This window comes from Dromiciops gliroides, chromosome 5, assembly GCF_019393635.1.
Source record: "Dromiciops gliroides isolate mDroGli1 chromosome 5, mDroGli1.pri, whole genome shotgun sequence".
NCBI classification, from domain to species: domain Eukaryota; kingdom Metazoa; phylum Chordata; class Mammalia; order Microbiotheria; family Microbiotheriidae; genus Dromiciops; species Dromiciops gliroides.
Window position 1 is genome coordinate 147,992,554 of NC_057865.1, and position 22,663 is coordinate 148,015,216.

A 22,663-nucleotide genomic window follows, 5' to 3' on the forward strand; every position below is an offset into this window, starting at 1 on the left:
TTTTTCAGCTGAAAGAGATAAGATATTTTATGATCTCTTCTTTTGCCAAGACACCTGGGGAAAAATAAATCATCATATCTAGCACTGTTTCTCTTTCTCCCGATCTCTCCCTCCCGCCCCCCCCCCCCCATATCCCCAATCAGCAAGCACAGCCTTGCTTTGCAGCCCCTCCCTCCACCACTCCGCTCCCTCTTTTCTCGCAATCTCGGACCCCTGAACCCAGCTGAGCGTCTGCCCAGTTCCTCCCAAGTTGCCAGAAAGAGACCGAGAGAGGGAGAGAGGGAGGGACCGACAAGAGGAGGGAGGGGAGGGGAGGAGGGAGGGAACGAGAGCCCGGAGAGCTGGGAGGAAGCGAGGGCGGGCACAGCCGGGCCGGGGACACGTGTGGTGTTGGGGGGGAGGACTCGCTGCCCGGGGCTTTAAGAAGGTGTGGAGAGGAGGCGGGAGCTTTTCCCACTCCTGGACCTGGGTGTCCGCACCGAGGCAGCCGAGACGCAGCCGTCCGCTGCCTGCCTTCCCCAGCAGCTCGCTGTCCCCCAGCCCCACGAGCGACCGCAAACTTCGGATCCTCGCTGCCTTCTCCTGCTGCTGCTCTTCCTCCATCGGCGGCGGCGGGGGCCGCCTGAACTTTCCGGGAGAGGGGCTTGCCCCGGCCCCCCTCACCTCCTTCCCTTCATCCCAGCATCTCCTGTCTCCCCAACTGAATGAGCTCGGCGCGGGGCCGGCGACCACGGGAGCAGCAGCAGCGGCAGCGGCAGCATGGAGCGGAGTTGCGCTAAGCGGTGGACTTTTCTCCTGGCCCTGTGGCTGGGGGCGATGCTGAGGGTGAGGGGGGCGGTGGGCTACTACCCCCGCTTCTCGCCCTTCTTTTTCCTGTGCACCCACCATGGGGAGCTGGAAGGGGATGGGGAGCAGGGCGAAGTTCTCATTTCCCTGCACATTGCGGGAAACCCAAGCTACTATGTACCTGGACAAGAATACCATGGTAGGTACCAAAGCGTGCGCACGTTCACAGACCGTATGTGTTCTAGGACCAGCACCTATTTTTTTTCTTTCCTGGTTAATTCCCCGAATAGTTTTTGTGTGTTTATTTTTGTAAATTACAGCTGCCACCTTCCCGTGCCCTCCCCCAACTCCCAAAGCGCACATCTCAGTCTAAGGGGAAAGAACAAAGTTAGTCGAGAACAAAGTAGGGAACTGGGATTTAGTTCTAAAGAGGGGGAAGCAATCCCGAACAGCTCCCTATCTCCTCACCCCCCCAGCTCTCTTCAGCCAGCGGGTCCTCCGCTCCAAATGTCCGCTCATTCTGCCAGTTAGGGTAGCAGTTCTTCTCGGCACCCTCCCCTTTCTTCCCTCGCCTTTTGCCTCCTGGCTTGTTGAAATGACCAGGAGCGTGCTGTCTCCTTCACCTCAGTCCTTAGCTTTTCAGACCTTTGTGTCGCTAGCTCCCAGCCACCCCGGAAAGGTCTCCCTCGGTAGCCGTAGGGGTAGGCTGCTAACATGGCCTTTTAATGTTTTACATAGAGTGGGGCTGACAGGCTGAGCCACATCAGTTTGCATATGCCCGGCGCTGCAAAGTTCCCGCTGTGAACTAGCCAGGGGTCCGTCATATTTCCCATTCGCTATCAACCAACCCTAATTCATACAGTCTGACTGCCTCCCAGAGCTGCTTAGTGATATTGTGTATCTCTGCCAATGCTCTTTTATTCTTTTCTCAGGCTAATTATTTTTTCCAGTTTCATAAATAAAAGATTGATTTTTAAAAGACCAATTCTTCTGACGTTTCCTATATTGTTTTAGGCTAATCTATTAGTGCCATTGCCTGTTATGTATCTACACAGCTTCCAAAACCAGGTGGGAGCTTGAGTACTTTATAATATAAACCTACCTTTTTAAGGGTAATAATTTCCTATGGTCTCTAATCACAGCTATGTGTTATAGCACTAAATAACATTTAGCCATAATGTTTATAATGTCATCAAAAGTTCCTTTCGAATACATTAAGCCCTCAAATTCAGCAATATGAAAAAAGTATAACATTGCCTTTCTTTTCTGTACTCCTGCTGGGACTTTTGAATATTTCACTGCCATAGAGCCTGCAAGTCTTTGACAGACTCTATTATATTGATTTAATTATCATTTTTAACGATATGAAAATACTGGTGCCCAATCTGATTGCAACTGTTTTCTGATAAGACCTCTTTATGCTTTCATTTTCTAATATCACTTTGATGTCTGAAATGTCAGGATGATAAACTACGGGGGATGTCATGTGGGATAGAAATGCAAATAAACAAAGAAAAAATTATTAAAATCCTTGGGAGTTTTCCTTTAGAAAACACCCTTCTTTTCAGCTTTACAATGACGAGTGTAAAGAAAGGCCTTTAAAAAATACTTAAAACAATGCTGTGACAACTTCTCTGGGGCACAGTTGGTAGCTTTCTCTATGAAGCTCAATGCTCCTTTGGTAGAATTTCAGACTTCTGAAAATTCATTTTCCTATATGGAGCCTATTCTATGATAAACACTCCAATTGCTATATGGTTCTATTCAGAGATCACCAATACTTTAAGTAGACTTTAATTGGATCAACCAATAACACTGTAACAGACCTGGAGGAAGGAGTGATTGACTTTTGCCAGACCCTTAGAGGTGTTTGCTTACAACATCTGAAAGTGAGGGTGTCAAGTCAAATATATCCGCAGCTTTGCTAAAAGGTAGATTTGTCTTGCTGTCTGTAATAGAAAAGATCTGAGCTTGATTCCCAACAATAATTTCAAAAGTGAATGAGTATAATGGGAAATTAAAATGTTATCCCTGAACAAAAAAAAAAAAAAAAGGATTGGCATTCTCATTGAAGGAACTGAGGTATTTGGAACAATGTAAAATCTCTGTTCCCAATTCTTCTTTTAAGAAGAATGTGAATGAGCAAAACCTTAATATTTGCTAAATGTTATCATGACTGCCTTAATACCATGTAGGAGAGTGGTTTTAAACTTATCATACTATTGACCTTTTCCCTCATTTCTCCTTTTCTTTGTTTCTTTGGGGTTAGGGGTGTTGGCAGCTTTGAGCCTGGGACATTGAGAGCCTAATAAAAATACTATCTGCTTCTCTCTTGTAATGGCAATTTAGCCAATGTCAGCTCAAGGCTGATATCCTATAGTCAAGTTCCTGTGTGTGAAATGGAGCTAAGCACAGGCAAAGGGTTAGAATGGAGTTGAATACTTAAAGTATGACATTTTAGAAGACAGCTGAATTGACACACAACTTTATTGCTGGGAAATTTCCTCAATTGTTTTAATTTCCAATTACCTAAATAAAGTAATTTCATTATGGAGAATTGCAAAATATTGAATTGGTGTGGAGTTTGAGGTCAGCTTATCATTTGAACTGTCTTTAGATAAATATGGTTTTCTTTTAGGATTTTGGAGCTGCTTACTAATAAGTCTAATAAGTAAACATATTTTCTCAGTCATTACAAATGATGTGTTCATGAAATAAGTCTGAAAAAGAGGCAACAGGTATATTTTTGTTGTCCCCTCCCCCAACACCTGAATCATATGATAGTTAATAGAGGGTAACTCCACCAAAATCCTCTGAAGCTGAGAGGCCATTTTCTAAATTCTCATATTGACTTATTTCTAATGTATAAATCTTTAAAACATAGCATTTGTAACGGGAAAAACCACTCAGATGACTGGTTAAGGCTAACCTGAAGTTATTTAACTAAAAAAGGAGGTGTGGTAATCTAAACTTGCTCTTTTAAAGATCTTCATGATAGAGGTAACTAAATCTACCTGAAACCAATGGTATTTGACCTATTTAAGGGAGAAAAATAGCTATGAAAATATGTTCTGAAGTTTATGACTCACTGGGGCTTGTTTTTATAACCCTATTATTTATTTATTTTTTACCAAAAGATAAATGAGACTTGAAAACCTGGAGAAATTTTAGGACTCCAAAATTTTAAACCCTGCCCATCTCTTCCCAACATTTGTACCTCTTTGACTATTAACAAATGTAGCTATGGACAATGCATCAAGCTGCATGGCTTATCTCAAGGATATTAATGTTCTCTCAAACTATTTATACTGAATCGACCACTTTGTGCTCTTGTCACATTGTGTTGAGGACTATATATAGGACCATAGACCAGAGCTGAAATGGTTTGTAATGGTCTTTTAGTTCAACCTAATTTTGTAGAAGAAAATAAGGCTCAGATTGGGTGTGCTTGATTGGGGTTACATAGATAGTAAGTAACATAGACAAGGTTGAAACCCAGGTCTTCTGATTCCCAATCTCGCCATCTTTTTTGCAAAACCATACTGCTGTTTGTAGTTTTGTCGTACTTATTTTTAATGGACCTGTGGTTTTATCTATGTAGGGAGAACCAATGCAGATGAGTAACTTCTCAAAAATAGAGTCTTAGAGTTGTTTGGTCACCTAGAAATATCAAGTTACCCAGGCTCACACAACCAGTGCTTGTTAAAAACATGATTTGCTGTCATCTTTGCAACTCTCAGAGCAGTTCTCTAACTACTAAACCTTACTGCCTCCCTGTTAGTAGCAAAGAGTATACTACCTTCAGGAAGATTGTTAGTAAATAGTGTATTGAGATAGAAGGGTTAAAAATATGACAAAAGAAACTGTTTCTGAATATTCTTCTTGACCAGATTCCATTAGCTCTCTTTTAAAAAAATGTCACATATTGTTCTCATACTTCCTTCACCATCCATTCCCTTCAACCCCATCACCATAGTAGTTTTATTGGTGATGTCATAGGAAATAGAAGTTTGGCTGCTGCTATCAATTTGGTTCCATGTAGTATTTCATCTCTTTGTGTCAGGGACACTCCTAGGCAAAACTGGTGAACTAGATGAAGGTTGCTTTTGTTGCTCCTAGCATATTTTTATTTCTCTCTATGACTTCCACTTATTTTTCCCCTGTCATACTCCCTGTCCCTACATTTTCTTCTCATCTAAGCATAATGTCAGGAAGGGGCCTTCTGACAGAATTAATTTATGTCACAAGGTGAATTGAAATCAGTTACCTCTCGTATGGGCTATTTATAGTTTTGAGTTTCATTTCAGATTCTGGTTTTGTTCTTTATTAAAAGAATTTTAGATTGTTGAATTAAATGGGGAACATATATTGAGATTGTAGGAGGTACTCTTGACATTTCTGAAATTACAAAAATGGGTAACTGCCTGCTCTTCCTACTCATAAATATGGCTTTACTCAGGCATACAAACATAAGTTTGTTATGAATGTTTGAGTTGAATTCAGTCAATGAAAAAACCCGTTAGATATTGAAGAGGTTCTGATGAGAGATCCCACTTTGCAGTTTTCAAATGACAGTTTTGTCTAATTTCTAAATACACTAAACTTTGTTGCAACCCTTGTCTTAGAAGGCTTAACATGTTACAATGAAAGATTTTCTATCACTGTGTATATGACAGATTTTTCCCCCATAGGATAGATGAATTCTGACATCTTATGCTCTGTATTAGGGTTGTAGTGTATGTATTTAATGATGCAACAATTGCCAGTTATTTCCAAGGAAATTTTGTTCCATTTTTAATCTAGTTATAAGGGAGACATGGGGTAATGGACAGATGACTGTCCTTGAAATAAGGAAGACCTGTTTCAAGTTCTGCTCTGACACATACTAGCTGTACAAGCATGAGCAAGTCACATAATCTCTCTCAGTATCCCTTACAGTTAAGTTACTGATCTGTGGAGGGAAATTCCACACTGTGAGTTCTCTACAAATATAGTCACAGGTTTGTGAGTAACAAAGGGTATTAACATATATGTGAGTGTATATGTGTGTTTATATATGTGTGTGTATAATTTACATATTATTTTATATGTATGTACATAATATATAGGAAAACAAAATGAATTTCCCATAAAAAATGTCATTTAAACCCAAAGGGGAGGATAATTTAATGTTCTTCTAGTTATATCAGTTGTTATTGTCACATATACAAACACTCTAGAATCAACTGGTTGGTAAGAGTCAGAAGCAAAGGTAATGCAAAATAAGGAGCTTTTAAAATACAGGATTGATAAATATCATAGGTCTAATTTCTAAAGACATATATTAGGAACTAAATTATTCTCTGATGGAAAGACAGTTATTTAAGCTAGAATAATATGCAATTAATAAATTAACCCATCTATTGAACAGGTCATGGATTAATTAGTTCATTATATGACTACAGCATTTCCAATTTCTGAAAACAGCACATTTGAACCTCCCAAATAATTTGTCAAATAAATTCTGCAAATGACTTGCCGCTCTGTTCCAACAGTATGTGACTATGAAAGATGAATACTTTTTAGGAATTTTACTCTATTTGCCATATATTTCATCTTTTTTTTCTTGAAAAATTTTTTCAAATATCCTTAACTGGTTTTCTCCAAGCTCATTGCTTAAATGATATAACTCCTACATTGTATAATTTATATTCTCCTTGTGATTTCCAATTCCAGATATAAACTGGTTAATTATATCTTCAGAATTATAATTTGAAACAGTGCCTTTAAACAGAAATTCTTTCATTAGTTATGGTAGTCCTTTATTAATAATTCCTTTTGTCAATTTTTGACATTCTTTTTAATTATAGAGAAAAAGAAATGTTGATGTAGTAATATTTAGAGGTTTCTAACAAATATAGTTATTTGAAATATACTTTAAATTCCTTTTGATAATGAAAAATATGGCAGCCTTGCAATGAACATTTCAACTCAATGTTTGAAAGTCTGATTTTCTTCTCAAATTTGTTTGATTCAGAAGAAAATATTTCCTTTCCATTAGAAATTTTTGAAGTTGATCAGGCTTCATGAATTTTCTAAATGCTGCCAAAAGGCTAATACCTGATAACATCAGTTCTTGGTAGTAATTTTTTCCTTGGATGTTACATATTATGTTAGAATTGATGCTTTACTCAAAGCTGTTTTTGTCACTTATTCTTGAATTTTCACATATAATCTAAGAGCTAACCACTTTACTTTAAATTTATACAATTGTAAATAAAATAAATAATATCTGACATTTCTCACTAAATAAAATGGCTTCTACTTTTAATTCCTCGAGGCTTTTAAAAGCAGAGTAATTTTCATTACATGTAAAACAGAAATATTATATTTAATATATTATGTAATATTACACATTATATATTATGTTATATATTTTTAAATATAAAATGCATATACGTATAGGTATCAGTAGACAAAAATATTGTGTAGACATAAATGAAAAGATCACTTTTTTAAAATATCAAAGGATTGAAGAAATAGAAATACTATATATTCTCAAATCCCAATATGTGTGTATGTATTCTTCATTTCCAGATATTTGATTTCCTCAATATAAGACCTGCTACTGTAGAATTTCTGTCCACTGATTCAGATAGGCAGGTGGTCTATAACTTATAGTCTTAAGGGGTAGCCTTGGGTATTGAGAGATAAAGTGAGTCATCCATTATCATATAGTTAGTATATTTCAGAAGCAATGCTTGAATCCACATCTTCTCAGTTCCAAGGCCAACCTTATGTCCACTGTTCCATGATGCCTCTCAAATCTATATCTCTCTATCTCTTCCTATATACACACCCACATATCATGCATATATGCACACACATGTATATACACATATATGTACACACACAAAATTTATAGATATACAAACATATATGTAAACAAACATAAATGCACATGTATAGATATACAAACATACATATACACGTGTATATATAAACAAACATATATGCACACATATATACAGATACAAATATCTATTTTAAAATCCTAGGGTCAAATGGAAAAATATACTAAGTTTTTACCTGAGACAAAAAAAAAACAACAACAACAAACAAAAGGAAGAGAATGCATAGGTATGAAAGAATTTCTTTATATATTTAGGGTGTCTATGATGGACTTAATCTATATTATGCTAAAACAAACAAATGAAAAGTGAAAAAACCTCAATAGATTATCCACATTTTAAAAAATTTATGAAGCACCGGCATGACTATTATTATACAAATAATATATTTCAACCAATTGGAATTGAGTTTAACTTGATGTAAATGGTCAAATCAATAGTTTGTCAAGCGTGTAAGTCAACCTTGGCTCTCAACAAATAGCCTATGAGTTGTTGATAATTCAACAGATGATAGGATCATAAATGTCAAACTGGAAGGGGATTCAGAGACCTTCTAAACCAATTTCTTTATTTTACAGATAAGGAAACTGAGACTTGGAGAAGTTAAGTGACTTGCCCATGATGTTCTTAGTGATAGCAAGGGTGTGCAAGGCAGAGAATAATTTCCACTTTGGTGTGCTGCTGGCTTGTACTAATTATAGCAGATCATCTGAAGACTTGACAAAAACAACCAAAGAGTTATGCAAAGTGGTGAACTCTGCTATTCCTGAAGTTATTTTTAGTCAGCTTTTTGGGGGTCTGTTTCTCATTAATTATTATTTCCACTATGACCGAAGTGAAGAAAATATCTGGATTTTTTTTGGGGGGTGGCGGGATGGGGAGAGAGGGTATAGTACTGATGGTGATAAGGAAAGACTCAGAACAATGAAATAATTGCATCCAAATATAGCCTTTAGGCCTCATGGAATAATTGAAATAATCTCTCAAAGTCTGAGTCACTAAACATTTATTAAGCACCCACAATGTGCCAGGTACTGTGCTAAGTGCTAGACAGAGGCAGAGTAATCAGATAGGTTTTAAATATAAAACAAAAGTTCTCAACCTTTTTGTGTATGCCATGGACTCTCTTGGTAGTCTGCTGAAGCCTGTGAACTCTTTCTTCGAAGGATGTTTTTAAAATACACAAGACTGCAAAGAAAACCAATTGCATTGAAGTGTATTTATCAAAATATTTTAAAAATCCAAATTCCTGGACCCCAGGTTAAGAAGCCTGTTGTAAAATAATTACCTTCTTGAGTTCCAGAGTAAATTTCTAAAAGTGATTTCCTGGTGGCATGATGAAAAGAGGTCACCTGCCTTTTAGTTCCACTTCTACTACTAACTCTTAACGTGACCTTGAATAAGTCCTATTGCTTCTTCTGATCTCAGTTTTCCTATCTATAACTTGGATGAATCTGGATTAGATAATCTCTCTCTCTCTCTCTCTCTCTCTCTCTCTCTCTCTCTCTCTCTCTCTCTCTCTCTCTCTCTCTCTCTCTCTCTTTCTCTTTTTTGGCAGGGCAATAAGAGTTAAATGACCTGCCCAGGGTCACACAACTAGTAAGTGTTAAGTGTCTGAGGTTGGATTTGATCTCAGGTCCTCCTGAATCCAGGGCCAGTGCTTTATCCACTGTGCCACCTGGCTGCCCCCTGGATTAGATAATCTCTTAAAATTCCCTTTAGTTCTAATTTCCTAAACTGCAAAACTTTAAGATTTACATTGAAAAGAAATATTAAATATAAACTTTGAAAATCAAAACCTTTTCTTTTTTTCTTTTTCTTTTTTTGTGAGGCAATGGGAATTAAGTGACTTGCCCAGGACCACACAGCTAGTAAGTGTCAAGTGTTTGAGGTCAGATTTGAACTCAGGTCTTCCTGAATCTGGGGACAGTGTTCTATCCACTGAGCCACCTAGCTGCCCCTCAAATTCTTTTCTACTGCAAAAGGACTATTTTAAAAGACAAATTGCTGATCAGTATTTCAAATGCTGTAATAAAAAAGGGGAGGAGGGTAACTCATATTGCCAGCCAAATGAATTAAAGAAAAGGACAAAAGCAGTTAAGCAGTTTGCCTCTAGCTAAACCATTCACCGTAAGACCTACTTTAACATTCTGTGATTTCCTTTCCCACTTTTTCCTATTGCTGTCCTCTTCCCTTCTCCCTTGTTTCCTCACCTGATCTTTTCCTCTTTTCTCCTCTCTTCCCTCCTTACCTCATCCCTATCATTCCAATATTGATCATTCTCCCTTCCTATTTCCCTCTTTTCCTCTTTACTTAGCTTCCTCTGTCATCTTTTCATTTCTCCTCTGCTTGTGTCATTGCCTTTTCTTTCTTTTCTCATCATTTTTCTTTACCACTCCATTTTTCTTATCTCCATCTCATCCCTTAGTCATCTCCCCTTTTCCTTTCTCCTTTTTGTTTTTCTTTCACCCATTCCATTTGCAATTTTACTCTTCTAAAATTTATTTTGCTTCTGTGTAGGCTTAATTCCCTCCCCTCCCCTTCCATAAATTATTGTCTCCTCCCCCTTGGAAAAAATTCCCAACTCACAGACTAGAAAATCTTTTGACATTAGTGCCATGTCCATAAATCATTTCATGGCTGTGTGTTAGCAGTTTGGTCTTTTATAGATATGGGAAAACAATACAAAAACTGTGATTAAAAGAAGTGCAGAAGTATATATAATTGATATAGAAGTAGTAGCAAATTATAAAACTGTTATATTGAATGGTTTGAATTTACTAGGTGTCTCATGTTTGCCTTCTTTAAAAAGTTTTTTTTTAATTTTTGTTGATATATTTTACTTTCATGTCATCTTCATTTTCTATTATCTCTTCTGGAGGCAGAAGATGGTCCAGTGGCCAGAGCACTGGTCCTACAATCAGGTAGACCTGAGTTCAGATACAGCCTCAGACATTTACTAACTGTGCCACCTTGAGCAAGTCACTTCTGTTTGCCTCAGTTTCCTCAACTGTAAAATGGAAAAACAATCAGCACTAACCTCACAGGGTTGTTGTGATGATTGAATGAGGTAATATTTGTAAAAGCACTTAGCACAGTGCCTGGTATATAGCAGGCACTAGATAAATGCCAGTCTCCCACCACCACCATCACTAGTGAGCCAGCCTATTTAACAAAAAAAAAAAGTAAAAAAGAGAGAGAAAAAGATATTCAGTTCAGCAAAATTAATCAACACATCAACCAATCAACACATCAACTGATTCTTCTGTGACTTCTAAAATAGAGTGTTATTTGCAGATGCCTTATAACATTTCTCAAGGTGCAGAAATACTCTTCCTTTTGAGCATCATATTTATTACTATCATTAACTCGTTTGCATACTGTTTTCTTTAAATAAAACTTTGTATACGTTTATATCATGTGTGTGTGTGTATGCGCGTGCGTGCGTGTGCATGTGTGTGTGTAACACGCCTACATATCTCTATATGGTAATATGATCTTTCAGGAGTAGGAGACTTTGCCTAGAGGCAGAGACTGTGACAGGAGAAACAGCATGATGTAGTGGGAAGAGCACCAAGATGGGAGACGGGACACCAGGGTCTAGTTCCACCTCAGTGACAAAATAACTATGTAACTAAGTTTGGGCAAATGTCTTCCTACCTCTGGGCCTCCTCATTTTATCCTTGTGGAGTCGGATTAGATAATCTCTAAAATCCCTTTGATCTGAAATATTCATGTCTTTAAGACAGTAAAGCCCAGCTACAACTTTCCTACAAAGGAAACCTATCTAGTCCATTCTCTTGTTTCGAGGTATGGATTACAATTACATAATAAATAGGAGTAATTCATTTACCTAGACATTTGCTTTCAGGCCCTATCAACGTGTAGCATATTTTAGGAGGAACTCTCAACAGAATTTGTTGAGGTAGAGGTGGCTAGCATGTTTAAGATGAAACACTATGCATGTGTGTGTCTGCATATATATAGTAGGTTTATGTACCTATATGGGACAATGCATGCCTCAACACAAAAGATTGTTCAAGACCAAAAAAAAAATTGTCCCTCATATAGACACGTCTTACTTATGCCTCAGGATTGATTGTTTTAATAACTGATAATGTAATAACAATTAGTTAATTCCATCAAAAACCAAACTCAATTTTAAAAATATTTTGCTATATTGAATGGTTATTTGAAGCCTGATCTTTTAAAAACAATTTGTCTAGGTAACAGTTATCTGATGATGTGTTTAGATATAGCTCTAGTAGGCCCCCATAGTAATAAATATTGGCATGAGCTTAATGACTTTTCTCTTGTCTATTACCATCATGTGTATGTCTGAACCTCCAATGAGAATAATTGCTAAATAAAATCGCCTACTTAGTTACTTTCGCTGAACTGTTTATCTTACAAGTCCATTCTTTAAAATGCCATTTTAATATATGAAAATCCTGTTGATGGGTTAAAATACCTGCATATAAAACAGGGACATAAATGTGAAATATGCCCAACTTTAACCTTATTAATTATATCTGGCTCATGCACTAGGACCAATTCCAGATTTGTCATTTCTCTTGCTGGTTATATAGTTAGCAAAGGAAACAGGCAGCTCAATTTTACTTCCAGGAACACATTACCTTCCTTTAGTGATAAAGCCACATTTGTTATGTGTTGAAATATCCTATGATCCTAGTTCCACTCTTTTTCATACTTCCTTTCTTTGCATAAACACTTCCTGCTTTCTCATCCTGCCAAAAAAAAAAAGCATATACCCAGTGCTTGAAGTGAAAGAACATAAAGAAATTCTCTTCATTTTAGGCTTTTTAAGACAGAAGGATATAATTCCATTGTATTTATCTAAAATACAAATAACTCAACAAATAACTAAAAACACGGATTATAAATAAATATCAATAAGTATTAAGAATAGATATTACTAGAGGACATAGAACACAGTAACTTGAGGGGGGAAAGCTATTTTTGTTTTTGAAATAAATATTTAGAAATTGATTTCAAAGGCTGAGAAGTCCTAGACATGAACTCAGTAGGATAATATGTTCTCTTTTATGGATTTACACTTTTAGATAATGTATTCAACAAATGATTTCATACAATACACTGTTAGACTGAAAAATCAAAAGACTACCAAGATAAACATATTTAAAAAATCAAGTAAAGACTGTTGAGACTTTTTAATCAAACTAAAATTATTGGAAGTCACAGTGCTAGAAGAAATCAAGGGGGAAATAATTCTTCAATAGATTTGTGATCTCATTAAAGTGGGTATGCCCTCTAATAAGTAGAGGTCACAGTCCCTCCATGCCTAGATGTTCTCCATAACTTATAGGAGCCACTAAACATGCTGGAGGTCTTTTTTTATGTCTGTTAATATTGTGAACATACCTGTACAGTACTCGGGCTGTTCATTTGTATGTATATCTTATTCTCATTACATTTGAGGCTCCATTTTTCTGATCACACTTCACCTGGAAAATTTCTGACAGCACTTTTTGCATTGAGGCCATTATTGTTAAAAAGCTACCCCTTTCTTACTTCTACCATACATCTCTGCATTGACCTTTGGGTCACTGACAATTTTCAAAACTTGCAGACTGGAGGCTGCCATGACGTGGAGCTTTATAACATCTCTGGAAGAATATTGATCATTCAAAAAAATGTTTTCTTTCAAGAAAACCCCAAAGGTCATTATAGCCTCTATGTAGTTCCCCAAGTGCAGTTGAGACCATTCTCTTCTTGTTCAATTCTGGGCCCTACTCATCATACATGTACAAAATAGATACGCTGACAAGCATAGCCCAATAGCTGTCTGTCCAATTATAAATCCTAGACTCATCAGTAGACATTCTTTATGAATTATTAGGCTGAATTCTTTGGGAGTCGTTGTTACAGAGGTTACGGAATATTCTAGGGTTTGAAGCAATGGGTATAATTCAATATGCAAACAAGAGCATCCGGAAGACCCTTACCATTTTTAGAGACTGTCTTTCATTTGGACTTTTCTCAGGACATACCCCATATCAGAGGTGAGAGCCTTTGACAAGCATACACCAAGATGCCTTGTTTGATATTAATGAGAGACTTGTAACAAGCTATCTCTGTAGTTATATGCATCAAGGAATCTTGTATGGCAATTTGTAATTTGGAGATAATTTGCTGGAGGGGAAACTTTAAGGCTATATTTTATTCTGCTGAATAAAATGTCTTTTTATAAGTAAAAGTATAGTGAGATCATGCATTCTTTTTTTTTTTTTGCGGGGCAATGAGGGTCAAGTGACTTGCCCAGGGTCACACAACTAGTATCTAGTGTCTGAAGTCGGGTTTGAACTCAGGTCCTCCTGAATCCAGGGCCTTTGCTTTATCCACCGTGCCACCTAGCTGCCTTGAGATCACATATTCTTTAAAATTCTCAATCAGTTGTGTTATTTCAAAGCCATATGCCTACCTTTTCTCTTCTCATTATCATCAAGGATACCCTCAGTGTGTCTGTAGATAATTTTATAAGGATCCTCTAACTACAAGAAATTAATCATATAGGTTAGTAGTTATTGATATCCTATTGATTGCTCTTGTTGTTTGATATGGATGGGGATAGGCATAGAGATAAGGACCAGACCTGTGATTCCGCTGTTCCAGGGAAATCCTTAATGAAGAAATTATCAGTGCAAGTCACAACCTTCTCTGAAAATTATAGTGTTAGCTAACTAGAGTACTATAAATTAAGCGATTTACACAGAATCATACAGCCGGTTTGTGACTTAAGCTGGAACTGAACCCAGGTCTTCCTAGCTCTGGGACTCGCTCTCAGAGGGAAGCATACCATGCTCTCTCTTTCAGTAGAGGTACTACACATTATTTCCCCAATTCCTTGGTATCTTCCCATTTTCAAAAATCTTAAGGATTATCCCTCAACAATCTCTAAATTGTGTCCCCTCTCAGATGGATTAATCTATGAAGACTCAGTCTGTTCCAATTGCTCTTTCAGTCTTCTGTAGTGCCATTTCCCCCTCCTCACATGATCACATCAAGAGTCCACTGTCACTGATGAAGAAAATAGTTTATTATATGAAGGCTAACAGACCTTTTCCATTTGGGGATGATGGGGATATTTGTTGTCCTTCCACCAGTTTCATCTTTAAATGATCTTAGGTTGATCTTGTTTAAGCGATCTACATGTCAAGATTTATGCAAATTCCTTTTTTCTCTTCTGTTTCCTAATGTGTTGTGAGGCTAGCCTGGTATCAGTTTTCCTCATTTCCACATTGTACCCTTATCCAAAAAGTTTTCAATTTGTTGATAAATTTGGTTTTAAATTACCTTCATTTCTCTATGTATACTTCTCCCTTTCTCTACCCAAAGAACCATTCCCTTTAACAAGGAATGTAGAAAACCAGCAATTCAGTAAAACTTAACCAACCCATCCAGTGTATATTGCATCTATGCAAGGAAGGCAGGGAGGTCAATTTTTTCATTTCTTTCTTAGGACCAAGCATGGGTTTCATAATTTCACTGGAGTCAGGGTTATTTGCTGTTGTTTGGTCTATTCACATTGATACAGCTATTGTGAATCTCATTTTTCTGACACTGCTTATATGATGTGGTGTCAGTTTATATGTCCTTCCATACTTCCCTGTATTTGTTATCCTCATGTTTTCTTAAAGCACAGTAACATCCCATTAGATTCAAATCCTATAATTTTTCTTAGCTATCTCCCTATTGATGGGTATTGATTTTGTTTCTATTTCTTTCCTACTATAAATATTTGGTGTATAAGGGGGCCTTTCTGTCTTTGACCTCTATGGAATATATGCTTAGCAGTGAAATCTTTAGGTCAGAAGGATTGAACATTTTATTGACTTTCTTATCATAATTACAAATTTCTTTCCAGAATTATTATACCTTCTCCCAGCTCCAGAAATTATGTGTTAGTGTGCCTGTATTTCCATAACTGTTTCCATCTGTAGGGTGTTGGAAATAACTTTTTGTTATATACTAATTTTGCAGTTATCTGCCTTGTCTCTCTGTTAGCCAAGGAGATAATGGATTTTCTGGCTAATCTTGTTTCTGCACTCTTGTTGCCTCCTTGTGGTGACTGTGCTACATCAATTAAATTTCTTTAGGAAATGGTGATAGTATTTGCCATTGTCTTTTCCTTTATCCGTTTTCCATTCTCTCCATAGTATTCTTATTTGGTGTTAATTTTTAATTGTGTTCTAATGAATCAGTGTTTGACTGCATACTGGCAGATGATTCAGAAATGAAACCTACATTAGTAGCTGGTCCTTGGACATTTTGCTTTTTGTTTATGTTTATTGTTTATCACACCTTGTACCTTCTTGAAAAAAAGTCTTTGTGAGGTTTTTGTGTATTCAATAAAGTTTTGGTCTTCTTCATTTTTTAATCCTGAAACATACTTTCTAATATTTCTCGCCATCCTCTCCGACAACTATTAATAAAGTCACTAAATATCATAGTATGTATTAACTTAGTTTTGAGGTTCTTATCTAGTGCTTCAAGAAATTTCTTTATTCAATACTTGGCAGCTAGAGTGTTTGTAAAAGTCCCAATTATTTTTATGGTTATCTTTTTGCTTATGCTTATCATGAACATTATCAAGTGAGATGATCAATTGTCCCATCAAATGATATGTGACACATAATGGACACATAATGAAACCAACCCTGCCACTTGTTAATTTTTTTTCTATGTTAGTGTCTAAGTCATTCCTCTATTTAGTTCCACCTTCCATATACTTTCTGGCATCGTTTCTAGTGAGAATATAAATTATAAGATGGTTTGGTTATTCAACCAATGTGGCTTTTTGTTGGTCTTTGGGAAAGGATTTGAAATTTTGAGTACCAACAGTTAAATGAAAATTTATAGGTTCTTCAAAAACAGTGATTCTAAAGCCCTTTGCCCCCTTTTCTGCCACTCTACTACTGTCACCATGGAAATGGAAGGGAACTGCACAGGACTGAGAGTTGTTTTGCATTTTTCTCTGCCTTATGGGTTCCCCTGGCCAATGAATTCAACATTTGGTAGTCAGCCTCCTGATAATGAGACTCTCCATACTTTGGCAGGCTGGTTCTCAGAGAGTAGACACAGTATGCTACCAGGTCATACTTGAAGACTTTTCTAGCCAGGAAAACCTTTCAGGTGAACTCTGGCAGCTTAGCCTTTGAAAATTCAAGGCTAACTTTATGCTGAAATGAAACATAGGAGCACAATTTATGTGGGGGGAATAATGCAATTAAAAAAAAATTCATGATAATGTCTTTTGTAAGGAGGTCGGCTGGTCATGAATAAAAGCATGATAATAGACACCCTACATGTTGTAAGGGTGGTCATGGTATGTTAAAAAGGTATAGAAGAGTGTTGCTAGAATATAAGGCAAATTTTTATAAAGACTTTATCGGACATTGACCAGAATAATGGAGGGCAAGAAGGCATGGATAGATTATTCTTTGTATGCTGGAAGGAGTACCTACACTGATGAGCTCCTTGATGCAAAGAAATATTAAATAAAGGTCCATTTATCTTGATATTTTTTTTTTGTGGGGCAGTGAGGGTTAAGTGACTACCCCAGTGTCACACAGCTAGTAAGTGTCAAGTGTCTGAGGCCGGATTTCAACTCAGGTCCTTCTGAATCCAGGGCCAGTGCTTTATCCACTGTGCCACCTAGCTGCTCCCTAGATTTTTTAATCAAAGAATTTTTCCAAATATCAATCAATCAATCAGTCCTTTGGTAAAATTAATAAAATGTCTTAATAATGATGATTATACTTATAACTAGTATTTAGCACTTTAAGGTCTGCAAAACACTTTAAATATATTATCTCATTTGATCCTCACATCAACCTCATGCTATTATTATCCCTATTTTATTGATAAGGAAATTGAGGTTAAGAAAGGTTAAGCAGGGGGTGGCGCAGTGGATAGAGCACTGGCCCTGGATTTAGGAGGACCTGAGTTCAAATCAGGCCTCAGACACTTGACACTTACTAGCTGTGTGACCCTGGGCAAGTCACTTAACCCTCACTGCCCTGCAAAAAAAAAGAAAGAAAGAAAGAAAGGTTAAGCAACTTGCCCTGGGTCACTCAACTAGTTAAGTGGTCACAGCTAGGATTTTAATACAGGTCTTCCTTGCCAACCTTGTCCAACATCTGAGTCTGAAGAGGACCATATGGAACATAATGCTCTTAACTATTTTTCTCCCATTTATTAACAATGACCTACTAAAAAGTATGGAGCAGCTAGTTGGTTCAGCGGACAAAGTACCAGGCCTGGAGTCATGAAAGCTCATCTTTCTGAGTTCAAATCTCTCTTAGATACTTATTAGCTGTGTGATCCTGGGCAATTTGCTTAACCCTATTTGCCTTAGCTCCTCATCTGTAAAATGAGCTGGAGAAGAAAATGGCAAACCATTCCAGTATCTTGGCCAAGAAAACTCAAAAACTAAAAAGAATAGTTAGACACCAGTACCTTTCCTCTGAAAGTGAAACTGCTTTGTGTTTTCCATACTTCCTGGTATATTCATGATCATTACACAAATTAGCCCCTTATAAAGGCCGGTTTTTTTTTTTTTTTGGCAGGTCAAGTGACTTGCCCAGTGTCACACAGCTAGTAAGTGCCAAGTGTCTGAGGCCCGATTTGAACTCAGTTCATTCTGAATCCAAGGCTGGTGCTTTATCCACTACACCACCTAGCTGCTCCCCAAATGTCCTTTTTATAATATTATTAACTAACGAAGACATTTGAAGGATGAAATAAGTTTTAAAGGACAGACACGTTGATTCCAGTGATCCACTGAGTCCCAATCATCTCTGAAACTATAAACTAGTTCACCATTCTTAAACATATCTCAAGTATTCTTTGTATCTTACAGCAAACTTTTCAAGGAAAAATTGATTCTTGATTTATTTCCAAGGGACATTATTTATCACCTTCAATTTTCTAGTTGCTACCTTGAGATACTGATGTGTGTACTGGTGACATACCATGTTTCACCTCCTGTGTACTTCCACAGGAAGAAGGAATCTACTTTCAGTTAGGCTTAATCTCTACAAATGTAATCAGCCAATATTCCACAACATGGCAGATGTACAATATAGTAAGATTAAGAAAATATATAGCATAGCCATTAAGAGTATCAAAGTCTTTGTCACTGAGTTCTTCCAGACTATATCTTTTTCTTTTTCTTCTTTGGTGAGGCAATTGGGATTAAGTGACTTGTCCAGGTTCACATGGCTAGTAAGTGTTAACCATCAGAGGTCGGATTTGAACTCAGGTCCTCCTGAATCCAGGGCCAGTGTTCTATGCACTGTGCCACCTAGCTGCCCCTCCCAGACTATATTTTTAAGTAGAACTATACTATGAAACCTAAAGATAGCTGACCATCTCCCAATATTTAACATGATTTTCTCCCACAGTGCTTTCTGGATAATTTTGCCAAAATTTATTATGATCTGTAAAAAATAAAATATTTCTCCAAATATCATACACACATATGTGTGTACATATATATACACCCCCACCCCCCCACCCCCAAACCCCCACCCCCCCACATATAAATATGTATATATATATATATATATATGTGTATATATATATATATATATATAACTTTAGAAAATGTACCATCTCACAATTTTGAGTAGGGAACAAAAGGAAACCCGTTTGCTTTCTTCTTTATGGTAACTACTTTCATTCTGGTTCATCTTCTCTGTAACACTGCTTGACTTAGACCACTATTATCAGCTGTGGTAGAAACATTTAGCTCTGGGTAAGGAGGAACTGGTTAGGCTGAGGTGGGTGTAGGTGGAGAGGGATATTTGTTTCCCTGCTGCATGACTTATATTTAGAAAATTTTTGTTATGGGACATTTTCCCATTCATTGTGGGAGGGCACAGAGCTTGTACCTTTGTGAATGCAAAAAAGAGAATGGGTCATGTAGAGATCAGCTCTTTTTCTATGCTACTTGCAGCCACCATGTAAGATTACATCTATTTGATGGTGTGTTGATCCAATACAATTTTCACATAATCAAAAAATCTAGGACTTGGGAGGGAACTCAGTCCAATCCATACAAGAACCCCCTTTAAATAATCTCAACAAGTGGTCATCCAGCCTTTTCTTGAAAACCTCTAATGAAGGAAAATACACTACTGACCACAGTAGTCTAGTTCACTTTGGAAATCTCTACAAGGAGTTTTTTCTTACATCAAACCAAAATCAAGCAGAAAGTCTAATCTTTCTTTTATAACATAGAGATCCAAATACCAAAAACAGATATCACATGGCCCATAAGTCTTCTTTCTACTGAAAACAAATATCTCCAATTTCTTCAACCAATATTCATATACTATGACCTTAAGACTTGTGACCATATTTGTATCTTACCAATGTCCTTTCTAAAATGTAGAGTCTAGCACTAAAAGTAATACTTGAGATGTTCTGAACAGAGGGGAGTACAGTAGATATGTTGTTTCATTTGATCTGAACACTATTCTCTCTTAACATAGTCTAAGTATGATAACTTTTTTGGCTGCCATATTTTACATTCTACTAAAACTCATAGCTCTTTTCCAGGAAAATTGTTATCTTACCATGCCTTCCCCACGTTATACTTATGAAAGTGCATTTTGAAACCAAATGTAAGATTACATTCATCCTTATTAAATGACATCTTGTTAAATTTGGCCCAATGTTTTAGCCTGTCAATATATTTTTGAATGCCAGATCTGTCATCCAATGTGTTACCAATCTCTGCTAGTTTTGAGTTTTCCAAAAATGTAATAAGCACGTGATGAATATCTTTTTTCAAGTCGTTTATAATAACTTTTAATAGTACAGGGCCAAATACATATTCCTGGGGTCCTCCTGTAAGTATCTCTTTCCAAGTTGACATTGAACAATTAATGGCTATTCTTTGAGTTTGGACATTCAATCAATCCTCAGTTGACTTAACTATGAATTCATCTTGACCACATCTCTCTATCTTGTCCAGAGGAATAGCATAAAATGCTTCTTTAAATGCTTTGACAAAAATGACAAATGACATCTACAACAGTCCTCTGTTATATATGTTGAATAACCCTGTCAGAAAAGGAAATGGGGTTAGTTTGGTATGACTATTCCTTTGTTTTTATAGATGTCCATTTAATCATCTTTTTGATAATATTATTTATAATTTTATTAGGACTCGAAGTCAAACTCACTGGCTGCTATTTTTCAGATGGGGCTCAAAGAAGCAAAATAATTTGCCCATGGTTACAACACTAGTGTCATATGAAACACTCAAACCCAACTTTTTACTGACTCACCACTATAACATTTTGCCATATGTCAGTGAGTGAAATATATAAATGTTTTTGCTTGGGAATGTTTTTCATGAAACAAATATTTACAGTTAGAATTTCAGGATGGTTGTTGGAATTCCACCAAATTAAAAGGAATTACTAACCATTTGAGTATTGTAATGTCTTATTTAATAACATTGGAAAAATTGATTCAGTGCAATGTTGTGATGGGTTCCATTGACAGTCACAAATCTGTATTGCTTTGGAATATTGGGGAATCGGCAGGGTTCTGTGTTGTCTTCATAAGGCATGCTAGATCCATCACATAATCTTTTCAGACTAAGCCTATCATTGTGTGTATTGTAAAGAATAAGTCTACACTGAAATTTTCAAATTTTTATAAAATTATGTCAAATTTATAATTCTATTCTGCAAGCATCACAGACTTAGAGATGTATGGTGCTGTGGGGATTCCAAAATTAGACTCATTATAAACATCCATAAGATAATGCTTGCCTTCCCTTCCCACCTATTCTTAATGGTCTGGAATGAACTTTCATAGGTAAAATAACGATTCTCTTCCTGTGCCCTTAGGTAGGAATACAAGAACATCATCATTACTGTGGACACATTCATATAGAAAAAAGAATGGTAGGGATGAAAAGGACCCTACAGGTCCTCAAATCTAACTCCCTCATTTTAATGTGAAGAAACTGACAAAGAAATCAGGTGACTTACCTACCATAATACAATTAGTGGCAAAGATGGAATTTTATCCAAAGTTCACCTGATTTCTAGTTTAGGGTTCCTTCACCTCCATTGCAGAGTCTCCGATGATGTCTTTGGTGTGACTTGCTATTGCTAAAACATTTATGAACTGATGACTCATTTTTTGGTTATGAGTTTTTCCATGTATAAATAGGTTGGTCCTCTGCTGACTAATACACAGCCCATATGCAAAGCCTTTTCAACAAGGTAGCTTTCATTCTATCATTCATTGTATTTAAATCTCTGCAACCTATCACAAAACTTGGCATTAAGTAGGCACTTAAAAATACTTGATTGTTGATTGACTAGTTGATCTTGCAGACAAATGCTCTGAAAATGCAGGATTACCTCTACACCATAAAAAGGTGCCAGAATAAGGCTTTAGTGGAGAAATATTCTATCATTTTAAGAAAAAAAAATAAAAGATATTTCAAAAATGGAAGTGGGGATACCTATATGATCTCTTATTATGCTAAAATTAAATGTCTAAAAATGTCAATTCCCAAATGATTCAGAGTTATTTATGATCATATACTTAAAATGAGAATTTTTCCAAGGGAAAAATGATAGGAAAAAAGTCTAAATTCTATGCTTCCATTTTCCCACCCTCTAAACTTTCAAAGTTCTCATATGTCTTCTAGGATACTCTAAAAATCTATTTATAGTAGTTTATTAGGTTATCTGCATTTTTGCAATGTGGAAGGGTGCCAACAAAAGTTCGCATAGCAATTAGTGACTGTAATTATTAATAGTAGTAATAATACATTTTATTTTAAGTTACAGTTCCCAGGAGTCACTTGATGCTGTACCATAAATAAATTTTAAGCAATCATAAGAAAGGGGCAGCCAATTTCTTTCTTTCTTTCTTTTCTTTCTTTCTTTTTTTTTTTTTAAGTGAGGCAA

General features: G+C 36.6%; 1 protein-coding gene across 4 annotated transcripts in view; it reads left to right on the forward strand.

The window, feature by feature from the left end:
• The first annotated feature begins 409 nt into the window (after nucleotides 1–409).
• RELN (reelin) overlaps nucleotides 410–22,663 on the forward strand; it is a 577,995-nt gene continuing 555,741 nt past the window's right edge. For all 4 annotated transcript variants that reach the window (XM_043965756.1, XM_043965757.1, XM_043965754.1 and 1 more), the window contains exon 1: nucleotides 410–985. In XM_043965756.1, coding sequence (XP_043821691.1) covers nucleotides 760–985 — 226 coding nt within the window. In that variant the 5' untranslated portion in view covers nucleotides 410–759. The remainder of the gene's footprint in view (nucleotides 986–22,663) is intronic.